At 42.0% G+C, this 22,019-nt stretch overlaps 1 protein-coding gene across 2 annotated transcripts; it reads right to left on the reverse strand.

Moving 5' to 3' along the window:
* Positions 1-924: 924 nt before the first annotated feature.
* PAAF1 (proteasomal ATPase associated factor 1) lies at positions 925-21,975 on the reverse strand. Of its 2 annotated transcripts, XM_074978493.1 has the most exons (12): positions 21,905-21,975; positions 21,320-21,360; positions 18,850-18,953; positions 17,539-17,628; positions 12,592-12,690; positions 12,210-12,360; positions 10,195-10,389; positions 8,718-8,809; positions 7,896-8,011; positions 5,355-5,437; positions 3,372-3,454; positions 925-1,668 (listed from the first exon to the last, which is right to left on the reverse strand). In XM_074978493.1, the coding sequence occupies exons 1-12, from the start codon at positions 21,949-21,951 to the stop codon at positions 1,591-1,593; spliced, it is 1,179 nt and encodes a 392-aa protein (XP_074834594.1). In that variant the 5' UTR covers positions 21,952-21,975; the 3' UTR covers positions 925-1,590. The 2 variants fall into 2 exon arrangements, with proteins under 2 accessions (XP_074834594.1, XP_074834674.1); XM_074978573.1 differs by lacking the exons at positions 18,850-18,953; positions 21,320-21,360; positions 21,905-21,975 and adding an exon at positions 17,808-18,157 and having other exon boundaries at positions 937-1,668.
* Positions 21,976-22,019: the final 44 nt, after the last annotated feature.

A 22,019-nucleotide genomic window follows, 5' to 3' on the forward strand; every position in this document is an offset into this window, starting at 1 on the left:
TGTAACCTTGGATGAGCTAGACTTCGCTGCCCTTCTCCAGTGCCTAAAAAACCCACTCCCACAGCCATACAGTACTGGAAACCCAGAGACCATGGGGTTACACAAGGTGCATGGGATACACATATATTCACCAACAACGCCCAGATCCACTTGTGCTGTGCCATGATATGCATTTGTGAGACAGGAGCATAATGGTATTTCATTTTCACTCCCATCACGGATGACAGGGAGGGAGGACAAAAATCCTACAGATGAATAGGGAACTGGATTGGAAGGGGCCATGTTCCAGTCTAATAAATCAATCCTCTGTTCCTAAATGCTGGCTGACACCACAGCATACACCATGTTCGTTTTTAAAAGTAAATGGGTTACTTGTCTTCAAGAGTATTTTATGCATATTATCTCAGCCATCAAAATTCAACTGGGTCTGCTCAGTTTTACTACTAGATTTTCAGGAGGCATAAAAGGAAGGAAAGATTTTTCTGGTGGACTAAACTTTCCATGACAGTTCTGATCACCTATAAGGTAAATGTGTGTCACTCCTTCTAGAGCTGCGGAAATCAAGGCACATAAATATTACGTGATTTGCTCAAGGTCAACAGTGAGTAAGTGGCAGAGCTGAATTTGACCTCTGGAGTTCCTGAATCTTAGCTCAATGTTCACTCTTTGATAGCCTGTTCTAGAACAAAAATTTACAAACCCATGCACACACACACTGTGTGGACAGATCAGAATCCATAGGATTGAACATTTGTCCCTTAGACTTAACATATAAATGAAAACAGCATCATACTGCTAAGAGACAAATGCCCTTATTATTTGAAATCTTAATGTAAAAAACATTTTACCATATTAAGAGATATGCAATTGCTGATTTAATAAAAATGGTGGAAATTTAATGAGGACTTCTCTCCTATGGCTATAACCATAACTGGATATATTTTTAATAGCACAAGAACATACGTATTTAATTCAAGAGGAGATCAAACTAAAATCTCAAATTTAATCTGAAATCAAATCAAAAGGCTAATCGTTAAATTCACAACATAATCATAGTTTCTGTTATACATGATGGTCACAAGAAAGACTATGAAGGGCTGAATATGGTATGGGCATATGAGTTGGTTTGCTTTAAAATTATCTGTCTTCAAAAAACACAATGTTCTGCACACAGAGGTTATCAAAAGTCATTCCCTTTATTTCAATCAATTTTGCAGTTTGCATGCTCAGCCTCTCCAACCCCAAAATTATAGTCTTCTCTTAGAAATACTCAAATTGCCCGCTGAATGTTGAAAACAGTTCTGTAAATATCTTGAAGATACAAAAGGTCTTGCACTAACATCTTCTATGAGCTGCTTCTTGGAAGAGAACAGTCTACACTTTTTTGCAATAAGCAGAAGATCACCATGAATTCTATGTACAGCCTTATTCTTAGATTGTTGTCATAACGTTCTCACAGCTTACATATACACATTTCTTAGAGGCTGTAAAGTCACAGAAAGGTAGCATTGTTTTTATTTGGAAGTGCTATGTAGCCTACGTTCTAGCCTTAGGTTCTTAGTTCACCTGTTTTCCATAACCTCCAAATGATCAGAGGTCAGAAAGCTGGTATCTCCTCACCATCCCATCTCTGCAGCATGTATAAATCTGTTTCTCCCAGGTAGCAACCTAGAAGAGGAAAATTAAAATATTTAAAAATAAAACTTATGTGAACTGGTTCTATCCTCAAAACAAAGCAGCAGCTGCTTTCCCAAAAAGGGCCTTTATGCCTTCTCCTGTGCAAACCCATATGCACGTCAAAAAATGCCCATCCTCCAAAATCTCTCCTTAAAACACACCTCTCCCTTGAGGCTGCGAAACCACAGTAACAGGCCACTGGCAAGATGAGAGACCAGCTGGGGCTGCTTGACAACTCACAATAGAAACATACCTATAATAGGTAGGGAACTCCCTTCAACCCTGATTTCTGACTGGAACCTCTATGAGCTACTGAAATATAAAGATAATAGTGAATGTATCAACATGTGGCCTTTAGCCTCACAAGGTCATGTCATCAGTTCTTGGAAGGATAATTGCCCCTAGATGTCCAAAAAGGACTACAATGTCATGTTCATCTGGACAGTCTGAGGAGCATCTGCTTATATGGTTATCTTTATGTGTTAACCATTAGAAATCCTACTGATATCGCCATGGACAGGGCAGTTTGCTACTGATAGATGCTCTCATACTTCCCCAAAGGCTGTGACCGTGGATTTGGAACTGAGGGAAAGCCTGAAGGAAAATGGGAACATCTAAGCATTGCTTTCAGAGATGGTAAGGAAAGGAATCAACAACCTTTGAAGAAAGTATTTGTTCTTAAACAAGTCTGAGAACACCACAATTAGCTGAAAACACAGCAGTTTCCATGAATTCTAACGGAGGAAAAGGGAAGAGGATGTATTAGCAAGTCCTATTGAACAGCACTATTGGGCATGTTTCTTGGTGCACCACACACACATTTTTTCTCCAGATTGGCCATTATAAAGATGACAGGGTAACAGCACCTGGAGTCTACAGCAGGACAGCTAAGTGCTTTAAATCATTCAGCAACAACTTTTAGAAGCAAGGTGTTTTGGTTTTGAAATTGTTTCAAAGATGACTTATCAAATGCACCCCATTTACAGGATGGGTTTAACTGTCGGATCCAAGAGAGAAGATGGATTTCTTTTGCAGCACTACCAGCTAAAAGTCTGCCAGTGAAAAGTCTGCCGTGACTTATGCTGCCTTCAATGGGGTGTACTGTTTGAACAGATGGCAGAGTATGACATTATAACTGGAACCTGATTCGAGGAGCACTAAGTGTCATCATCAACACCACAGCTGTCCAGAGCTGGACCCTAATGCAGCACTCTCCCCAACAGCTGTATTAACTCAGTGGGGTATATGGAAATATCTTATCCTGGTTTCTGCAATCAGCTGATGTGATTCAAAATATGAACAGTGGGCAGCACAGCTGGGTATGAATGATGCAATTTTTGCAGTTGCTTTTCTAAACAGACCTGCTCTTTAAAACAGACGAGCCTGAATGAAGAGGTAGAGGGTCCTAAACTGGAGCTCTGAGAATGGACGGATTACTTAACCCCCCTGCCTCAGTTTCTCTACCTGAGGGAGGCACAAGCATGCTGCTATTCCTCAGACAGATGATCGTGAGGATTCACATTTGTAAAGAATTAAAATTATTCAAACACAAAAGTACATTTAAAAACTCACTTCTCAGAAAAGTGCCAGCTCTGCTGGTTGCCAATTGCCAGACAATGGCAGCTGTTGCAGGGTGGCACCTTTATTCTCCCTCTCTGATACTCAGGCCATTGGTATGTAGACTTAGCCATTACCTTGTATACAGGGTCACAGTCTGCTTCCGTGAGGTCAATTACATGGTCAAGATCTTGCTGAATAATAAAGCATGTTCCATCACCTAAAAAACAATCAAAACAGAGAAGGAGCACAGACCTGCTTGTAAGAGAAGATATTCCCACAATTACAAGTAGATGCAGGAGGACATATATAGGAATAATTTTGTCTCAGAGGCCAATTGTTGCTTTAAATCATGCCAGTGCAGAAGAACTGCACTTGTTACAATGGCATAGCCTTTGAATAGGGGTCATGGGCTACCAGTTTGGCCAGACAGACCCTCAGAAGGGTAGTGCACCTCATGGAAGGATCAGCTGTTCTGGAAGAGTACTGGGGAATGACAAGAACTTGAAATGTTAGACGTTAACAAAACACCAGTTAACACTTTTCTGATTATGTCACTTGCCACTGTCATCCATTTGCTGGGGGTGTGTTCTCTAAGGTTATGTCTACAACAGAAGCATCTGTTGACAGGCGTGACTGTCAGAAAGGATTTCCTGGCGAAACTTCTGTTGACAGATCACATCTATGCATAAAAGCGGATTGAAGAGCAATCTCCTCTGTCAACACAGAGCAGCCAGACTGCTCAGCCCTCTCCCATTAGATCAGCTGACCCGAAGCTCCATAAACAGGGCTGCCTGGTGAACCACAAACCCGGTCTGTCTGTCAACAAAAGGGCCCAAGAGCACCTACATGGCTGTTTTGTTGACAGGAAACTGTCAAGAAAGGCATTATACCTGAACGGAGAGAGGTATAAAGCTGCTGGCAGACATGCCAGGCTTTGTCAACAGACTGTCAACAAAGCACATTTTGTGTGTAGACGTTCTGTGGGTTTTTATGACAAAAGCCCAACTTTGCTGGAAAAACCCTTTCATGCAAGCATAGCCTAAGGGTGTGTCTACTCTTGAGCTGGAAGATATAATTTCTGGCTTGAGAAAGACATGCTCATGCTAACTCTGATCCAGCTAGTGCACTAAAAACAGAAGTGTAGCCATGGAATGTGGAAGGAGTTAGCGATCTGAGCATTAGCCCATCAGACACTAAGTACATATGCAAGTTGGCTGGCCCCATCCACTGTTGGCACTGCTGTGGCTACTCTTCTATTTCTAATATAACAAGCAGCCATGTAGCACTTTAGAGATGAACAAATTTATTAGGTCATGAGCTTTGGTGGCTAAGACCCACTTCCTCAGGTGACTGGAGTAGTAGGTCTTACCCACGAAAGCTCATGACCTAAAAAATTTGTTAGTCTCTGAAATACTACATGGCTACTTGTCATATGTGAAGCTACAGACCTACACAGCTACTGCTTCCCCCTCCCTCCCAAGACCTTCTATTCCTAGTAAGCTAGTGCAGGCAAATCCATTGGAACTGGAATTTATGCCTCCAGTTCTAGTGTAAATGTACCCCAGAATGTTACTGGGACAGCCAGCTATCATTTGGCACCACAACCCCGGAACTCAGAGAGAAAGCAGAGCTGTGTGATTGCAGTGACACGAAGGGTGATCATATGGAGGGATGTGAACATAATCAAGAGGAGAGAGACAACAGCAATTCCAGCTAGCCTGTTGGAAGCTGCTCTCCAGTCCCAGACTGGAAACCGTCAGAAGACAAATAAAAGACATGATCTAAAAGCTCTGGGTTTTGGTCAGAACACTCATCACATCCTCTAAATTCACTGGGGGTCTACTGCTCAACTGGCTGGTATAATCATTTATATATCTGCAATGCACCACACACCCCATTTTGCAGAGCTGTAAGAGATTCCACAAGGAACAAGGCAGTAGAGAACGAGGCCCTTGTTAGATCAACTGCCTTTAACTGTTCTTCATTTCAGGTGATTGCACCAGAAACTGATGTGTTCACACTCAGCAGAGAAATGAGCAAAAGTGCATTATGAGGATTAGGATTAAGGTAACCATGTTGTAAAGTAAATAGTGTTGCCTCAGCAATTTTTGCGCTACCTTGGCTGGCAATAAATCCATCTCTATAAGGGAGCAGACAAAGCACTGGTGCTCCTGATCTATGAATGATCTGAATCGGAGCCCTAGGGAAAAAAACAGCAAAAACAAGGTCAAAGTATTATCATCAAGGATCACACTGTTGTATTAATTCAGATGGCAGATATGGGCCAAAGGTGTTAACATAACTCAATCAGTGTTTAACATTAAGCAGTGTTAAGGCTCAGTATAAAGGCATCACAACATGCTTAGGACCAGGGCACAATTAAACACCCTTTTAACCTCTTATTAAAGATACTGCAAGGAAGGAAATATAGTCAAAGCATTTGAAAGATAAAATATTAAATAACATTTCCATCTTAACAACATCCCTTGTTCTATCTCCCGTTAGCTGGAGAGTTTTCAGAAAGAAAACCCCCTTGTGTCTGATAGTCTCTTAGATGATATTAAAGATGGCAATAACCATCCTTTAGGAAAAGAGAGAAGTTAGGTGAGAGGAGTTGGAGCTGTTGTTAAAATCTGATTCCATTTCATCCCACATGATGTTTGGGATTCAACTGGAGCAGATGGTGGAGGTGGATGTCATCTGCAAAGTAAACGCTGTTGCCTCAGTAACTCCTGTAGGACTCTCTGTGCTTGGGTCTGGGAGGGACATCTCTCGGGGTTAGCATAATGACAACCCAATGTCTGAGGAAATGGCAAAGATGGCAGCCACAACGGTGAAGCTTGCTTCAGATCCTCTGTTCTTCCATTTCCCCTCCAAAGTTTCTTTCTTGAAGGACCCACAAAGGCAGCAGTGGGTGAAACAACCCAACTCTTCATTCTGTATACCATGTAGGCCTAGTTCTGACATATCAACTTTGGTCCATTCATTTACAGACCCTTTTTCTTGTTTACAAGCTATGATCTCAACAGTCCTTAAGCTACAGACAGAGGCCTTTTTTTGCTGGATTAATTCAGTTTCTGTTATGGATATGAACCAGTTAACTGGTAAGCCCCACCCTAAATGGGTGAGGTTTACCAGTTACATTTAACCAGTGGGGACTGGACCAGCGTGACTCCGCCACCCCCGTTAAATCAGTTAACTGGTTAAACTTAATGTTTACCACTTTAACTAATGAAACGGGATTTTACATCGCTAGTTTCTGTATCTGGTTTTCTTGCACCTGTTTAGGACATTCGTTATTAAAAATAACTAGACTTGTTTTTAATGGCTACTTCCCTTGCTGGCAAAAAGTTATATGCCCAGCTGTCTGCACACTGCCCATATACAAATACAAAGAACAAGGAGGCCGATGGAGCAGGAAAATGTAGCAGATAGACAACCATTAGGGTCACATGAATTATGCAGAGTAGACTGACAAGCTGGCGATTAGTCACCATGGCCAGGGATAAAACTGGAAAGCTACAGAAGCACCCAGTCTGCCAACCTCAATATTTTATCCTGCAGTGGATAGATCAGGGCAATGATTCCTCCAATGGCAATTCCAGAAAATATAAAGGGATCTAAATGCTAGTTTCTTTACAGGAATGTACCAGGATTCCCTCAATACAGAACTTCAGAGAGATTATCCTTAATGAAACAGATGGAAGCTTGGAGATTATCCAAGAACCAAAAAGGAATTGCTCAGTTGTGGAATGCTAAATTTTCTTGTATCCTCATCCAAAAGTACCATCTTGACAATTTCCAACTGCAATGTGCACTTGCCACCAATATCAACAAAGTTAAGCACAGCGCTATCTGTACAAGCTTGACTAAGTGCTTTCAGAAGAAGTAAACACTTGGCAGTGGGCAGATCGATTTAAAAATACCAAACAGGAATGGAGGATTATATTGCAATCAGAACTCATCACTTTCAAGCCACGTTAAACCTACGGCCTAAGGAAGCAAAGGTCATTGTCAGAGATGGTGTGGGCGAGGATTTCCAGCTGGTGAAAAGCATTTTGAGTTGTACTGGATGTATGACAGATAATAAAATGACACAGCAGGATGAACTGCTTCTGCTTTAATGGTTTTATATTTAACTCCTATATTTTTATGACTTTAAGTGCATGTTAAGAGAATCCAAAGCTTTGGATGGGCGCACACAGCTTAGCCAAAATCTGCACAAAGCAAGACAAATTCCATTTTTCGGTATCTCAGCAGTCTACCTACAATGAATCTGTACTGTAGTCTCAGTCCAGTTCCTACTGGAAGAAAGTTTGTAACAAAATCGCCACATACACAAGTGGCAACTAGTGGACACCTTTGTAGAAATGCCAAAGGCTGAATGGACCAAAGAGGCCAAATTGTTCTCTCACTTCTAGCAGGAGTCTTTCCAGATCAGGCTTGAGGAGCAAAGGTTGGGCACTGAGAAAAAGACTGAAGTGTAATGGACTCTGCTATGCCTGTTCTGGGACTATCTGTAGAAGCCAGCACCCCAGGGAACCCAGCACTACTGGGCTTTGTGCTGTTCCTGCTCTACAGTCACCAGGGCTGCCAGTTTAGCTCCTCCCACCAACTGAATTCACTCCTTTACACGCTGCCCCCCGTCTGACACTCACTTTGTATTTCTCACATCCAGCTGATATATATTTCCATCCTGAGTCCCTGCGAGGAGATAGATGCTTGAGAGGAATGTACAGCAGTTAAATGCATCGGATCCAACAAAGAGAAACACCTGGGAACAAAAGGAAAAGATTTTAAAGGTCAGTTGATTCACAGGTAATGTGAAAGACAAAACCCAACAGCTTTATTCTTCATAGGAGTCCCAGGAAAAAAGGTGATATATTTAGGAAGTCATGGGTATGGTCACTTCTGTGAGTTATCACAGACATCTATACGCAGGTTGGCAGATGTAACATGCAGCTAACAGCTCTCTGCTCCTTCCCAAGACATCTAGAGGCAACAATACAAAGAGCCTCAAGGAATGATCTTGTTGCATTAGCATTGGCAATATATGTGATTAATAGTACTGGGATTCCCCAGTGGAGACAAGGCAGCACATCATACTGAGACAGCAGGGCCAATACTGCGCACGGTCTTCCTGCCACCTTCCTTGCAGACCCATTGTCTCACACTTTTCCCTTCTAATCTTACAGTAACCTTCCTCTGTCTCCAGCCACAACTGTGTTACAGTCAGTGCAAGAGAGTCCTCTCCAGTGCAGACCTGCTGACTCCCAACCAGCGCCTTCTGCCTTCCTGTCAATTATGCACGGCTGCGGAGTAAACAAATCTCAGACTGTCTCCCTTAATGAATGCAGTAGTTATTCCAATTTTTAACTCTTCTTTCCAAGAAATAAAAGTGTAAACACTTTTTCTGCTGTCTGAATCTCACCCTAAGGCTTTGAAAGAATGGCAGTGAATGTGCATCAGGAGACCCTTACCGGCTGCCTGCTCTGTAATCCCACACCTTGGAGCTTTCTGTCTTCCCGAGCCAACAGCAGGATTTTCCCTTCTGTCCCAATTTCACGTTCGCCTGTTAAAATTCCAATTGTGAACAACCTGGGCAGTGATACAAGGAGTCGTAGCAAGAGAAGTGGGGAAGATTATTCTGATGGTACCAAAGTCTCCACCAGACAATCACAGGATGTGCCTCTTTGTGCATGGAAATCCAGAAAGTCCTTTGAGGTCTAGATTAGTCTTTGGTGTGGCAACATATCTGATGCTGTCGGGGTGGGAAAACAGAAGAAAACACCCTTCTAACCAGGGAGGGAAAGGCAAGGAGATTTATGTAGCAACAGACAGAATGCTCATTACCACAGGGCAGTTATTTAGAGCCTAGTCCTATTTCTGCTGACATCTATGGCAAAGCTCCCTATGGCACAGGAGAATAACCCTCAAAACCAAGAATGGCAAGGTGGACCAATAACATCACAGATCCTAGAGCCACTGGAGCCTCTTGCTAATTTTAGCCAATACATAAATGACAGATGCAGTATATACCACATTAATGGCATTAGGTACACAGTATTAATATACATGTTTATATATATTTAACATACACATGCACAAATAAAAATGTGTTGGGAAGTTACATTCACTAAATGTATTGCATTTTCCTTCAAGTTCAGTTCACCTGTCAAGAATCCCACCACACTGTGGAAAGCAGAAGTTAGCGTTGGTATTAAAAAATGGGAAACCTGTCAAAGCCAAGAGACATGAATTCATGGGTTAGGATGTCTCTACACTCTACTGGTTTGCAGCACAGTATCCAAAACAGAGATAAGAAAAGTATTCTGAATTGGTGCACTGGATTGTAATAAAAACTTCTGTAACTTGCAAAATCACCCTAGAAATACTACTAGCTCAGATGTTTATCTCTGAAGCACACCTTCTATGTGAACATAAGAATAGCCAAACTACATCAGACCAAAGGTCCGTCTTGCTCAGTGTCCTGTCTTCTAACAATGGCCAATGCCAGGTGCATCAGAGGGAATGAACAGAAAAACACCAAATGTATGGTAACCATGTGGCAAGATAAGAATTGCTTTCCAGAAGGGGCTTCCTTTCATATTGCACTGCTTTGTCTTTAGACAATAAATTTGGATAGATTCAGGTATTTGGTCTAAAACATTCTAAGACTGAACCAGGAGTGTCATCAAATAATTGGATGCTCCTTTAGTCAACACTGTACTCTTAAAATGGAACTGTGTTCGTCAGCTTCTCTCTGGACTCCAGGTGGCCAACTTCCCTTTCTCTTGAGTTTATGCTGGCAGATGAGACCGGATGGAACTGCTGCCCAAGTGATAGAGGATTCCCCTCTCCCAACAGCAGTTACATATCTTCCCTAGAGAGTCTGTACGTGGCACCTTTGAACTATACATTTTTAAGGGAAAAAGAAAACCTCCACATATTACTTACTTGGTGCTTTTTCAGGTGATCCCAGATTTACTGTATTGTCAGCAATACCCAAAGCAATGCCATTCACAGGGGAACCACAATCTGCAACAGTGCCTAGGCAAGCAGACTTCCCACAATCCCAAAGGCGGGCAGTACCATCTCTAGAACTGGAAATGACATTTCTTCCTCGATCCACAATGGCTGTGTCCAAGATACCTACACCAAAGCAAAGAATCCTCTAAGAAGGGTAGAAACGGAGAAGTTACAGCAAGGCTGGAAAGCACGCCTACTTTGCCTTGAAAAGCAGGACAGCATGCACCCAAATCTTATAGGCAGTAGGCCAACCCGGAGAAATACCACTGGAGTTACATTTGCTTACACCAGAACTGAATTTGACTTAACAGCTGGATAACCCCAACGTGAATTTGAACAGGTTAATGATACTTGTGCAGTCTAGCTACAGCAGCAAGGAAAGCATATTTCTTACCACCTGTTAATGTTCCCCTACAGTACTAGATCATTGTTATTTTTAACATTTAAAATGATATAGTACTTTTAAAGAGATATATTTGAACAGTTGCAAGATTTAATTCACAGTGTGCATACAGAAGCAATGTTCAATGGCAGCAAGTTCAAATGCCAGGACTATTTTTCAGACAAAAGTCAACTGCAACCAGACTAAATAATTTAATTTATTTAATTTAATAAACCAAATTTAATTATTCTAACTGACCACAGCTGCTGAGACTGCATGTGAGCCAATTATTCAAACAATGGATGAAGTCAATTTTGGAGACAACAGAGGTCTGCTAGATTTCCTCTCACTGAGGCTTGGCTATTCTCCCTGTCACACAAAAAGGTCAACTGAAATGTATGGCACATTCAATACAGGACACATGAAGATAATGCATTCATATTTTACTCAAGATGTGTAAAAATACAGGTGCCACTTAGGTGCCACAGGTTGAACCTCTCTAATCCGGTACCCTCAGGACCTGACCTGTGCCAGAAAATTTGCTGGACTATGGGAGTCAATATTGTCTAGCAACATTACCAATACTTCCACTGCTTACTGGTCTCCTAGAAGATGTGTAAGGTTAAATTAGAGCTAAATAACAGCACAGAACACAAACAGCCAGGACTACTGGCTGTAAACAAACTTTACGGGACCTTGGGAAGCATGGCCACACCCATGATAAGTGGTCATCCAGCTAACTAATATCATGTTGGATTATGGATGTTGCCAGACGAGAGAGTTCCAGACTACAGAGGTTCAGTCTGTGTCTACATTACAGCTTATGTCAGCCTAAGTCACTCAGGGGTGTGAATAAACCACCTCCCTGCATCACGTAAGCTACACCAACATAAGCACTAGTGTGCAAAGCACTCTGCCGGCAGCTGAGCTTCTCCCACAGACATAACTACCACGGCTTCTGGAGGTGGTTTAATTATGGCCCTTCTCTCCTCTGCCATCTTGCCTTCTCCTGAATTCAGCATGACGCAACAGACCTCATGTGCTGAAGATGAGAAGCATCTTTACTTGTTATATGAGGCATCTACAACATTGCTGGATGTTGGAAAAACAACAACAACAACAGAACAACCTTTATTATCTAAATGTCTTGGGTAAGGCTAAATAAGCATTCATAGTGGAAGTAATTTTCAGTGTAAACTAGATAATTCAGGGGCTATTCAGACCCTGTTTAGCAAAGAGTTTGACAATCAACTGAACCGAAGAGGAACAAACTATTACTCTAGCTCCATATTCATAACTTAGAGCAGGCTGTTGTGCTGCTCTTCCTTTCCCTACTATACAGATTCAAAACCTAAAATGCTGTAACTGGAACACTTCAGGCACTTAGAAGAGAAGCCATTTTTGTCTGTGTTTCATATACAAATCCTTGGAGCCTGGAGCAGATATCTGAAGCATCTAATTTTAATGCACAGCCCAAAAGTATAACTGGTGGAGGCTTGAACTTTATGTGATATAATTATACAGGCAGCAGGTTAAGCATTTTGAAGGCCAGTTGGTGTACCTGCTTTGTGACCTTTAAATGTTGCTACGCAGCTGGCATCTTCTGCTGACCAGATCTTTAGCTGGGCATCCATCCCACCACTCAGAACCACAAGGCCTGATGGGAAAAACCTGCAACAATTCACATCATACACATGGCCTTCCAATAGTCTCTGGAAAGACAAAGAACTGTGTGCTAGTTCCATGGCTGTCAGTACTGGGAAAACACAGTGTTTCACCTAAATCATGGGCATGGTCAAACTCCCCACGTACAAATGCACCACACCCACATTGGACCTCACAGTCACCATCAGTTAGGAAACAAAGCTAGGGCTGGGAAACCAGAATTCATGGACTTCAGACAAAAGAATACAAGAACTGAAAGATATAGCCAAAGTTCTTACTCTTATTTCTCCATTTGCAGCCTGCCAGATTTTCATGGTCCCATCAGCGCTGGAAGATACCCCAAGGCCCCCACCACTGGAAATATCAATGCAGATTATCTGTTTGCAAAGACAGTACCAAAGAGTATAAGCGTTTAACATGACCCCGTGAACACATGCTTATTTTGCTCACTACAGCAAGAGAATTTTGCATTGAGGAGGACCTGCTAACCAAAGCATTCAATATTAACATCTATATGTAGATATTGCAGACTTCATAGCATTTGAGCAACCATACTAGTTACTTCACATACATAATTGAAGGATTCTTCTCAGAGAACACTCTCCACATTCAAAGTATCTTTCATCTGAGGACCTCAATATATTTTACACAGCTTGGCCTCACAGATGTTAGGAACCACTACAGGTTGAACCTCTCTCAGCTGGTACCCTTGGGATCTGGCCAATGCCAGATGAGAGAATTTGCCTTACTACAGGAGGTCAATATTTTCTAGCATGTTACCAACGCTTCCACTGCTTACTGGTCTCATAGAATACAATTATGGGCAAATTACAGATAAGTAACAGCACAGAACACTGAGAGCCAGGACTGGTGGCTGTAATCAAACTTTATGGGACCATGGGAAACTGGGCCATACCCATGATAAGTGGTCATTTGGCTAGCTAAAATCATGCCAGATTACAGAGTTTGCTGGATGAGAGAGTTCAGGATTAGAGAGGTTCAAGATGTAGTTAATAAATGTTCTGAACATGTTTAACAACTTCTTTCCTCTCTCATTTACTCTAATAAAAAATTAGTCTTCATTTCAGAAGAGCAGGGGGTTCGACAGAAGGAAATGGGTAGCTAAAATGAATGTTTCCCAGTTAAGTTGTATTCTACACACATTCTGCGTCCTTCCCTCAAGGACAACCCATTGGTATGATCTGACCTGAGCCCAGGATTCAGACATGTTGATTGACTGAAATATTGGACTTGAAGCAACATACATCCCTTACAATTTGGTGGCATTAACAAGTAGAGACTTGGCTATTTTTTTCCCTCTAGCTCAGCTCAGCGTTCTGCACAAGCAGGGAGATGGAGTGGATTTTGAGCACAGGTCAGCAGCATGTATGGATAGCAATATTACATTTCAATTGACCAGATCCAGGTTCTAGTTGCCCTGGGTTGAATCAGGGCCAGGATTTTCATAGACTGGAAGCATAAACTGCAAATAAGAAACTGATGTAATGAGGTTTCAAAAACTGACCGATGCAACATAGTCAACAGCAAACCTTGGACTGGAACCTGACACATTCCCTTGCTCTAGTTACTAGAAAATATTCCCTTCCTCACACGATACAGTACCTAAGTGTAGCATCTTCTCCTCAACTCCCAGTGCCATGAAAGGGGACTGTGTTTGCAAGCATAGGAAAACAGCTCCAAACCTGCAAAACATCAGGTTTGAAATCCTCAGACACGCAGCAGACACAGTCTTCAATTCTGCTAGGGCTGACTTTGTCCTCATTTAAGTAGATAAACTGACTCCCACTCTTTGTAACCAGCAAACATCTGCCTTATAGCCTTGCACAAATTTGTCTTTCCCCGCAACATTGTGCATCATTGCTGTGATCTGGTAAATAGCTTTCTTCTACTCTCAAGAGGGCTGCATTTTAGTTGTGAATGAAATAATTTTGCAAGGCGTTGTGTAATCATATTACTTCACCCAGTGATGAAGTACAATTACTCCTGGGGTTCAGTGTGACAGATGGGTAATAGATCCCAGCAACAGTGAATAGTTTAGGACAAAACTTAAGAACAGTCGTCAGCTGAAGAAAAACAATAGAAATTATTCAAATTGGAACTCTGATCGAGTAAGATCACTAGGCTCCAGCACTCTTATAGAAACAGACATGGGATCTTTACCAGCCATGAGTGGCCAGCACCCAGGTTTTATGTCTGATCTTAAATAAAAGAGCACATCTAATGGCAGCAATTCAACATGAACTCTGAATATCACCTAATGATTTGCCATCACAGCTTTTCCTTGGTTTGCTTTCCAAGAAATGACTCAGCCAAGCTCTGTTTAGTTGACATGGCCACAGGTCAGCATTTTAAACAAACAAACAAACACACACACCTGTGGATTAATGTTATGTTTAAAGCTACAGAAAATTCACACGCATACCATATGTCCAGAGATCATAAGAGTTCTGCTGGCTGGGGCTACTCATTGGAAGCACAAGTCAAGCCATGGTGACACAGATTTGGTCACAACAATATAAAATGACAACACAATAATTCCATAAACTATTTCAAACCTCTCAGCGTTAACACTGTCTGGGAATGAAAGGATTAGAAACTGCAAAGTGCTTTAAGGCAGACACTAAAAGGTACAGTGTTAATGTTTGACTAAGAGAGAAATTTTAACCTGGGATCAGTAAGCAGGCTGAGTGACGTGTTCACTTAGATCCAGATGCAGCCAGTAAAAGTCTAACTGGAGCTTATACTGTGTGCTTGAAATTCAGCTACATAACAGATATTTACCTCAACTTGTTTTTCCAGAGCTAGCAACATGCAGCCCATCACCCTCTTTCAGTAACACTAAAAGCATCATGGAACTAAACAAACAAGCAATCCCATTTACAATGGGAAATGATGAATGGATTTTGGAGACGCATAGAAATCAGGAAAAGCAATTCCCCCCCTACTTATTTAGCTGACATTACTAATCTTGACTGTCTCTCAACACAGCCGCACTTCCTTTTACATACTTGTGGAGATGTGAACTTGCCACTTTACTGAACAAACATGAGCACCAACATGTATTTTTTCCAAAGAGACAAAGAACACCTATTTTCAGCTACTACTACAGCATTTTCTATGGCCTCCAGTAGTATAGTATCTGAACACCTCCAAGTAAGTGAGACCTGTACAGTAAAGTCCCTTCTAGAGTTCACAGATTTCTGCTCTTCTCCTTTCTGTGGTTTTGTTTGGGATACGCATATTTTTAGTTTCTTTGGGTCAGGTTTCTACAGAGTTATAAACTCAGCCAAATCAAAGGCTTTTCCCAGCAAATCCCACCTGTGTGCTTTCTTTCAATACCAAAATGAAAGTCCCAGATCAAATTCAGCATTGCTTTGTCACTTAAGAACAAGAACAACTACCCAAAATAGAAATTGCAAAAATGTGCAGGTATTACATGGAATTGGGAGTGGAGGAAGAACAAATTAAAAAGCAGAAATATCCCACAAAATCAGAACTGTGTTTAAATAAAGAACAAAGCTAGAGCAAGGAGATGTACTGAAAGTCCAGGAAGAAAGGAGTTCTCTGTTTATGCACAGAACAGGCACAGTACAGGCAGCAGTAGTGTGACCTTGCTTACACTGTCCTGCCCTGGAACTGGAGGGTACACTTGGCTGAAAGCAACTCATTCATAAACTATTCAGACTGAGCCTCTCTGATAAGTCTACCAACAAGGGGATTACTTAGAGCCGTCACACCATGCACACTAGAAAGACCAACATCATTTAATCTATAACAAACAGCCACCAGCTTTGCCACAACAAGCTTGGTCTGGACTTGAAACAGAGACCTAGAGTTGAAGAGTTCCACGCAATTACCAATCCCCTAACCCAGCCTGCCACTCTCTCCCGTTGTCATGACTTCTTCTGTAACTCCTTCAGTCCTTTCCCTTTAGGATGGAAACTGATGGCAGACTGGAGTGAGAGAGGCTAGAATTAAAGTGCAGGATAGAGGAAAACAGAAAACAAGAGCCCACCAGAAGTGATTGTATGAGAAGGGAATCCTTCCTGCATTTGACAAGGCTCCATATCATCCCATATGTTTGCAGGAGACCTATCATAATTGTGTTCCTATCCACACTGAATGCTACTGGAATAACAAATAAAGGCTCTCAATCTTCCCTTTTACTGCCACACAGAGCAAAGCACCAAGGAGAAGGTGACTTTCCCTCTGGGCACACAAAATCTGTGGCCCTGTCAAAAATTAAATGATTGTTGCATGATTCAGTCTAGTGATTAAAGTACAAGCGCATGGTGCATCCATGGGAAAGTAAGCCAAAAGTGATATCTTTGGAGCCTAGTTATCAAAAGAAGGAATATGGAGTAGGAAGGTAAGTGTAGGGTCAACACAGTCAAAATAGTCAATAGACAAAGTAGCTCATTAATCGTCACAGTAGAGATCTGATACTGTGTCTGGTGGCACTCTACTGACCCACAAAACTGCTTCTGTCAAAGGAGTGAAACATGCAGTCACCAAAGAGCAATGCTTTCCTATTATTTATTATCAGTATTTATTATAGTATTCAGAAGCCCCTATTAGGATCAGAGCTCCTTTGTGCCAAGCACTGTACAAAGAAACAGAGAAAGACGTGACCCCTTCCTTGATGATATTACTGTATAACATGCATCAAAACCCACATAATGTAATAATCATGAAAGTGAGAATCTGATGGCTCTATGTCACTGGAAAGTTTTTTTATTTCTTTATTACAGTTGGCTGGTTCCTTATAATTGTCAAAACAGAGATGGATGTTGAGAAGGGGAGCAAGGTGTCCATAGACTTCTACCAAAAAACCAAAGTGCCTCACTGCATCATATGTGACCCTTTCATGTGGTTGGAGGTGATCCAAAACCCACAAAAACCACCAAAGTACAACAGCCCCATGCTCTTCTATGCAACTAAAGGAAACTATACTTTAAGCTGCCCAAAGACCTGCACAATCTACCTTGCATTGTTTTCATACCACCTCTTTAATGAATTAGAGAGAACAATTTAAAGATAGTGCAAATACAAACAATTCCAACTGATTAGAATAGTTGGCTGATAAGTTTCTATGCAACTGCACGTTGCACTCCATTTGCCTAACTGGTCTGCAGAGATTGCAGACACAATGTTATTCACATTCAGCTCCATGTCTCTCTGAATCACTCAGCCAGATTACTTACACTTTTCTGATGAATTCTGCAGAAGCTTGTGTAAGGTGCCAAAAATTTTGTGGAAATATTTTCCTGAGGGCAAGAAACGAGAATGCTTTTCTAAAGAACATGGAGAAAAAAAAAAAAAAAAAGATTACAATGTTGTTAGAATTAATTGTGCAGTGCGATGTTCTTCCTTTACCTCCTACCTGCTCATCTTAATTGACTCAAAAATGTCTCTGTTAGCATTGCAGAGGCCAGTCAGTTACATAATAGCAAACTTGATGTGATCAATTTACCTCAGTACTGCCTACTGCAGGTTTCTTGCACCCTCCTTTGAAACAGTCAATTCTTGCTACTATTGGAGACAAAACACTGGGCTAGAGGGACACTGACCCAAGCCAGGATGGCAATCACTGTTGCTTTTTTCTGCTTTATGCACCAGAAACAACGGCTAACTTCTTGTCAGAGGATTTTTGTCACTGATGACATAAAAGACAGAAAAAGCACATCTGGATTTTCAGATTTCTGACAATCTCTGGAAATGGCAAAAAGATATTTTTGATGAATAAGCATAATGCACTTAGAACCATGATCGTGAAAGGTATCGACTATTCCCAACTAGCACCTCTTAGTGTCAGACATTGTACGTGGATCAATGAAATGAGAGAGAGCCTCCAGATTTTGTTTTTATGCAGTTATGTATCTAACCAATCCATACTTACAGAAAAATTGCACATAAAGTTAGTAGGGGAAGATACAAAAGGCACTGATTTAAGGACAGTCATGATTTGCACATAAAGCGTAAGTGACTTCAGTCAATAGGAAAACCTTAAGAATGTCTCTTACTAAAACACGAAAATGCATTTTCATCAGTTTTCTTTCCATGTACATTTCAAATACAGATTCATCTAGATCAGCCAAACTGCAAAAATATATAACCCGCAGCCTGGTCACACACCAATGTATCTTCAGGATATTTACTGAGCATTAATCACAGTAGTAGCTAAGTGCCAATACACTTCACTGGAAAAAGTACACGGCCTTTCACTTTTATGATCCTATTTTAAGACTAACAGTTGAAGTGAAAAAAGCCTGATGACCTCTCTTTGGCTGGGTCTACACTAGAGAGTTTCGTCGACAGAAGGGGCATTCTGACGACATAATTCAGGGAGCGTGTAGGCACTTAAAGCTTTCTGTCTACACAGTCTTGACAAAACTCTGCATTTTCCTCAACAGTATTATCCCCCAAAAAATTGAGGCATAACACTCTCTTGACAGAGTACTGTCAAAAAAGTGCAGTGTAGACACGTCTGTCGACAGAGAGGGAAATAAAAGTACCTTAGTTATTTCCTTTACAACAAATCCTTCAGAGGATGAGATCTCTGGAATGCCATCTGAGCCCATTCCCTGGCATGTCAGGCTGCCATACAAAGTAGGTTTTCCTGAAGTATGAAGTCATATTAACAATCATAGAAAATGATGAGTTAGCATTTTATATACCTCAACTGTAAATATAACCCCCTGGTATTTATTTTTAGCCATCAGCAATGTCATTGACACACAGGCAGCTTGTTCAGATCCAAAATCCAATCTTCCATTATGAGGCTTATATTTTAATTATACACTCCATCATCAATAACAACAGAGAGGGAGCCATGCTAGTCTATATACTATCAAAACAAAAAAACAGTCAAGTAGCACTTTAAAGACTAACAAAATAATTTATTAGGTGAGCTTTCATGGGACAGACCCACTTCTTCAGACCATAGCCATACTAGAACAGACTCAATATTTAAGACACAGAGTGAACAAAAGGGACTCAATGCACATCTGGGAAAAAATTAATTTATATGATTCATATACCCCATCTATTAGGCACAGAGGAAGATTTGAGATTCATGGATTATAACAGGGAACAAAGAGGGTAAAAATGGGAGCTTTTGTTTACCTCAACAGTCTGACAAGTATGGAATAAGTCTGACCACACAAGCTTAAATGTTTTTTGAATCACAAAGTTAACAAATGAAAGAATGTAGTAGATATGTTTTAGTTTAACTAACGCTGTTGGCAGTATGTCAGGAACACTTACTTGAGAAATTAATTTACTCTAAAATGGATAGGAAGCAAGTACTATGGTTTGAAGATTGCAGATGACACTAAATTAGGAGGAGCTGGACACAAGTGTAAACACTGACCTGACAAGAAGGGCCCTAGATATGGGTAAAACATAAAGCAGGATTCTGCTTGGAAAACTGGGAGAAACCCACAAAACAGATAACGCTCAGAGTGGCAAGAATGAAGCTTGGCAGCAAATCACAATAGCATGGCAAAAAGGCTGAGGCTAAGAATTCAGGCTGCATACAAAGCACCATGACACGCAAGCGCTATTCTCTATATAGAATCACTACAGACGGCACCTGGAAGGCTGCATCAGTTTTGGGTATCTTTCTGCTAAGATACTGACAAACTGCAGGGAGCTTGTAGAAATGCAATTTGAATACAGACAGAAGGTGCAAATGATAAGGCGCAAGAATATTTTTAAGGATCCTATTCTAAAGTAGGTCTCATATTACCCTTCTCATCACTTTCATAAGCAAGCACTCTCCAGAATGCATAAAGTGACATGACTAACTTTTCGCTCATGTGGTTCATTCTCACTTCCTTTTACAAGGAAAAAGAATGTTTGCAGCACAGGGTTTTGGTTTATTAGAGCTTTTTACTTTTAAAACATACATGTTGCTGTGAATTTATGTTAGACATGACAAGTCAAAGTGGCATGCAGTGCACTTGAAATGGAAGGTGGGGAAATCTGAGATGGTCCTGAGTTCCACAATCTGAGACCAGTCCCTGAAATAGCACATTACCATATACATATGAGCTTTCCTCTTATGGTAGTGTGTCAGAGAAGCAGACTTGTTGACTACAATTCACACCAGAACTTTAGGCTCTTTTAGATCTCTCATGCCCAGGTCATTTAAACACCTTGAAAACACAGACCAAGACCTTGCACTTGAAACCATATTCTATAGAAAGACAATGTAGAGAGTGGAGAGCAGATGCAGTTGACTAGTAATTGACTGTGTAGATGAAAAAGTGTCCTGAAGCCTTCTGTACCACCTCAAGTTTTCCAAGGGATTGATGGCTTTATGTCCACGTACATGACACTGCTGTACAGACAAAAGGTGACAAAGGCAAGTATAATGGAGGTCAAGTTATTGTTTACTAAACAGTGTTATTTGCAGATTCTGCTGTGTGAGAAGCAGCACAGACAAAGAATCCAGGTATCCACCTAGACTATGGACTCAACTGACCAATTGAGAGTTTGTTTTGTGAATGAACCAGAGAAGACTACGCTACGAGTGTACTCTCTTACCTAACAAGGTCTTCCCCTAAGATTTATTCTAAAGAGCTCAGCATAAACATGCTATAGTTCACCCCAGCTCCAACTTCGTTGAGGGACAGCAGAAGAGCTTCATGTGAGCTTCTTACTGTCTTTGGTCGGGGAGGACTCCAGCTTTGTATATCATCTTCCTATGGGGTCAGCTCTCCGGGAACATAGGACAATGGGCAGGGCAAGAGTTGACAGCTGGATGGGGGTACCATTCCAGGACGCAGATCTCATCAGCTGCACACTCTCTTTTTCCAGAGCAGATAAAGTGCTTCACACAGAAAAAAAGACACACCCCTACATAGACCTTCAACTCCCTATCTGATGTACCATGTTACAGGGCACCACCAAGCTCTGTGCCAGGAAATATCTTCCAGCAGCACAGGAGTGATTTAGAAAGCAGGGAGAGTCACCACTCACCAGGGCACCTACAGCTCAGCCAGGCTTCACCTTCATTCCTCCTGCAGAAAGCCACAAAGGGCCAGTCAGTTACAGGCAAAACCAGCAGCTCCAGGTATAGATCAGGGCAGCCAGGACACAAATAGTGTTGCCCTTACAGAAGGGCGAGTTCTGGGACAGGGAATGGAGCACCGTTCCCCCAATATAGGGGATGCTCAAGCGTAGGAGGTGTTACTCCAGGAGGCAGCATTAGCACTCCCTAGGAGCAAGGGGTCTTTAGGGCAGGGCAGATGGGGGTGTCGCCCCAGAAGGAGAAGTTTCTGGAGGGGGGGGGCACTCTAGAGCAGAGGAAGCCCTGGGGGGTCTCTTTCCCCCCAGGAAAGGTGAGCTCTAGGACGCGGCAGAAGGGGGTATCAATCCCCCAGGAAAGGGAGACCCTCAGGCGTGGAGACGGAGGCGGCTGAAGGGGAGATGGAGGTGTCTCCCAGGAGAGGACTCCGCTCCCCGGGAACGGGAGGTCTCCAGGCGGCAGCAGAAGACACCGCTCCCTGTGGGATGTTGGGGGGATCACGAGGGGGAGGGGGAGGGGGAGCGGCCGGCTCCCACCTCAACACCTGGTTCCAGTCGCTTTGGATCCTCATAGTCGCTGCCATCTTCCCTCATCACCGGAAGCTCTTCCTACGGAACCGGAAACCCCCGAAGAGGCTCACCCAATAGGACG

The sequence above is a fragment of the Carettochelys insculpta genome, chromosome 1 (assembly GCF_033958435.1).
Source record: "Carettochelys insculpta isolate YL-2023 chromosome 1, ASM3395843v1, whole genome shotgun sequence".
Classification (NCBI taxonomy): Eukaryota; Metazoa; Chordata; order Testudines; family Carettochelyidae; genus Carettochelys; species Carettochelys insculpta.

What these genes read in the sequence shown, in the direction of transcription:
- PAAF1 (XM_074978493.1), bottom strand. Translation starts at nt 21,951, where the DNA reads ATGGCAGCGACTATGAGGATCCAAAGCGACTGGAACCAGGTGTTGAG. An exon ending in ATTTAAAGGTCACAAAGCAG is followed by an intron (nt 10,390 to 12,209) that starts GTACACCAACTG and finishes GCTTTGGTGTAG; the next exon opens with GTATCTTGGACACAGCCATT. An exon ending in CTGGATGTGAGAAATACAAA is followed by an intron (nt 5,438 to 7,895) that starts GTGAGTGTCAGA and finishes TTTTTTCCCTAG; the next exon opens with GGCTCCGATTCAGATCATTC.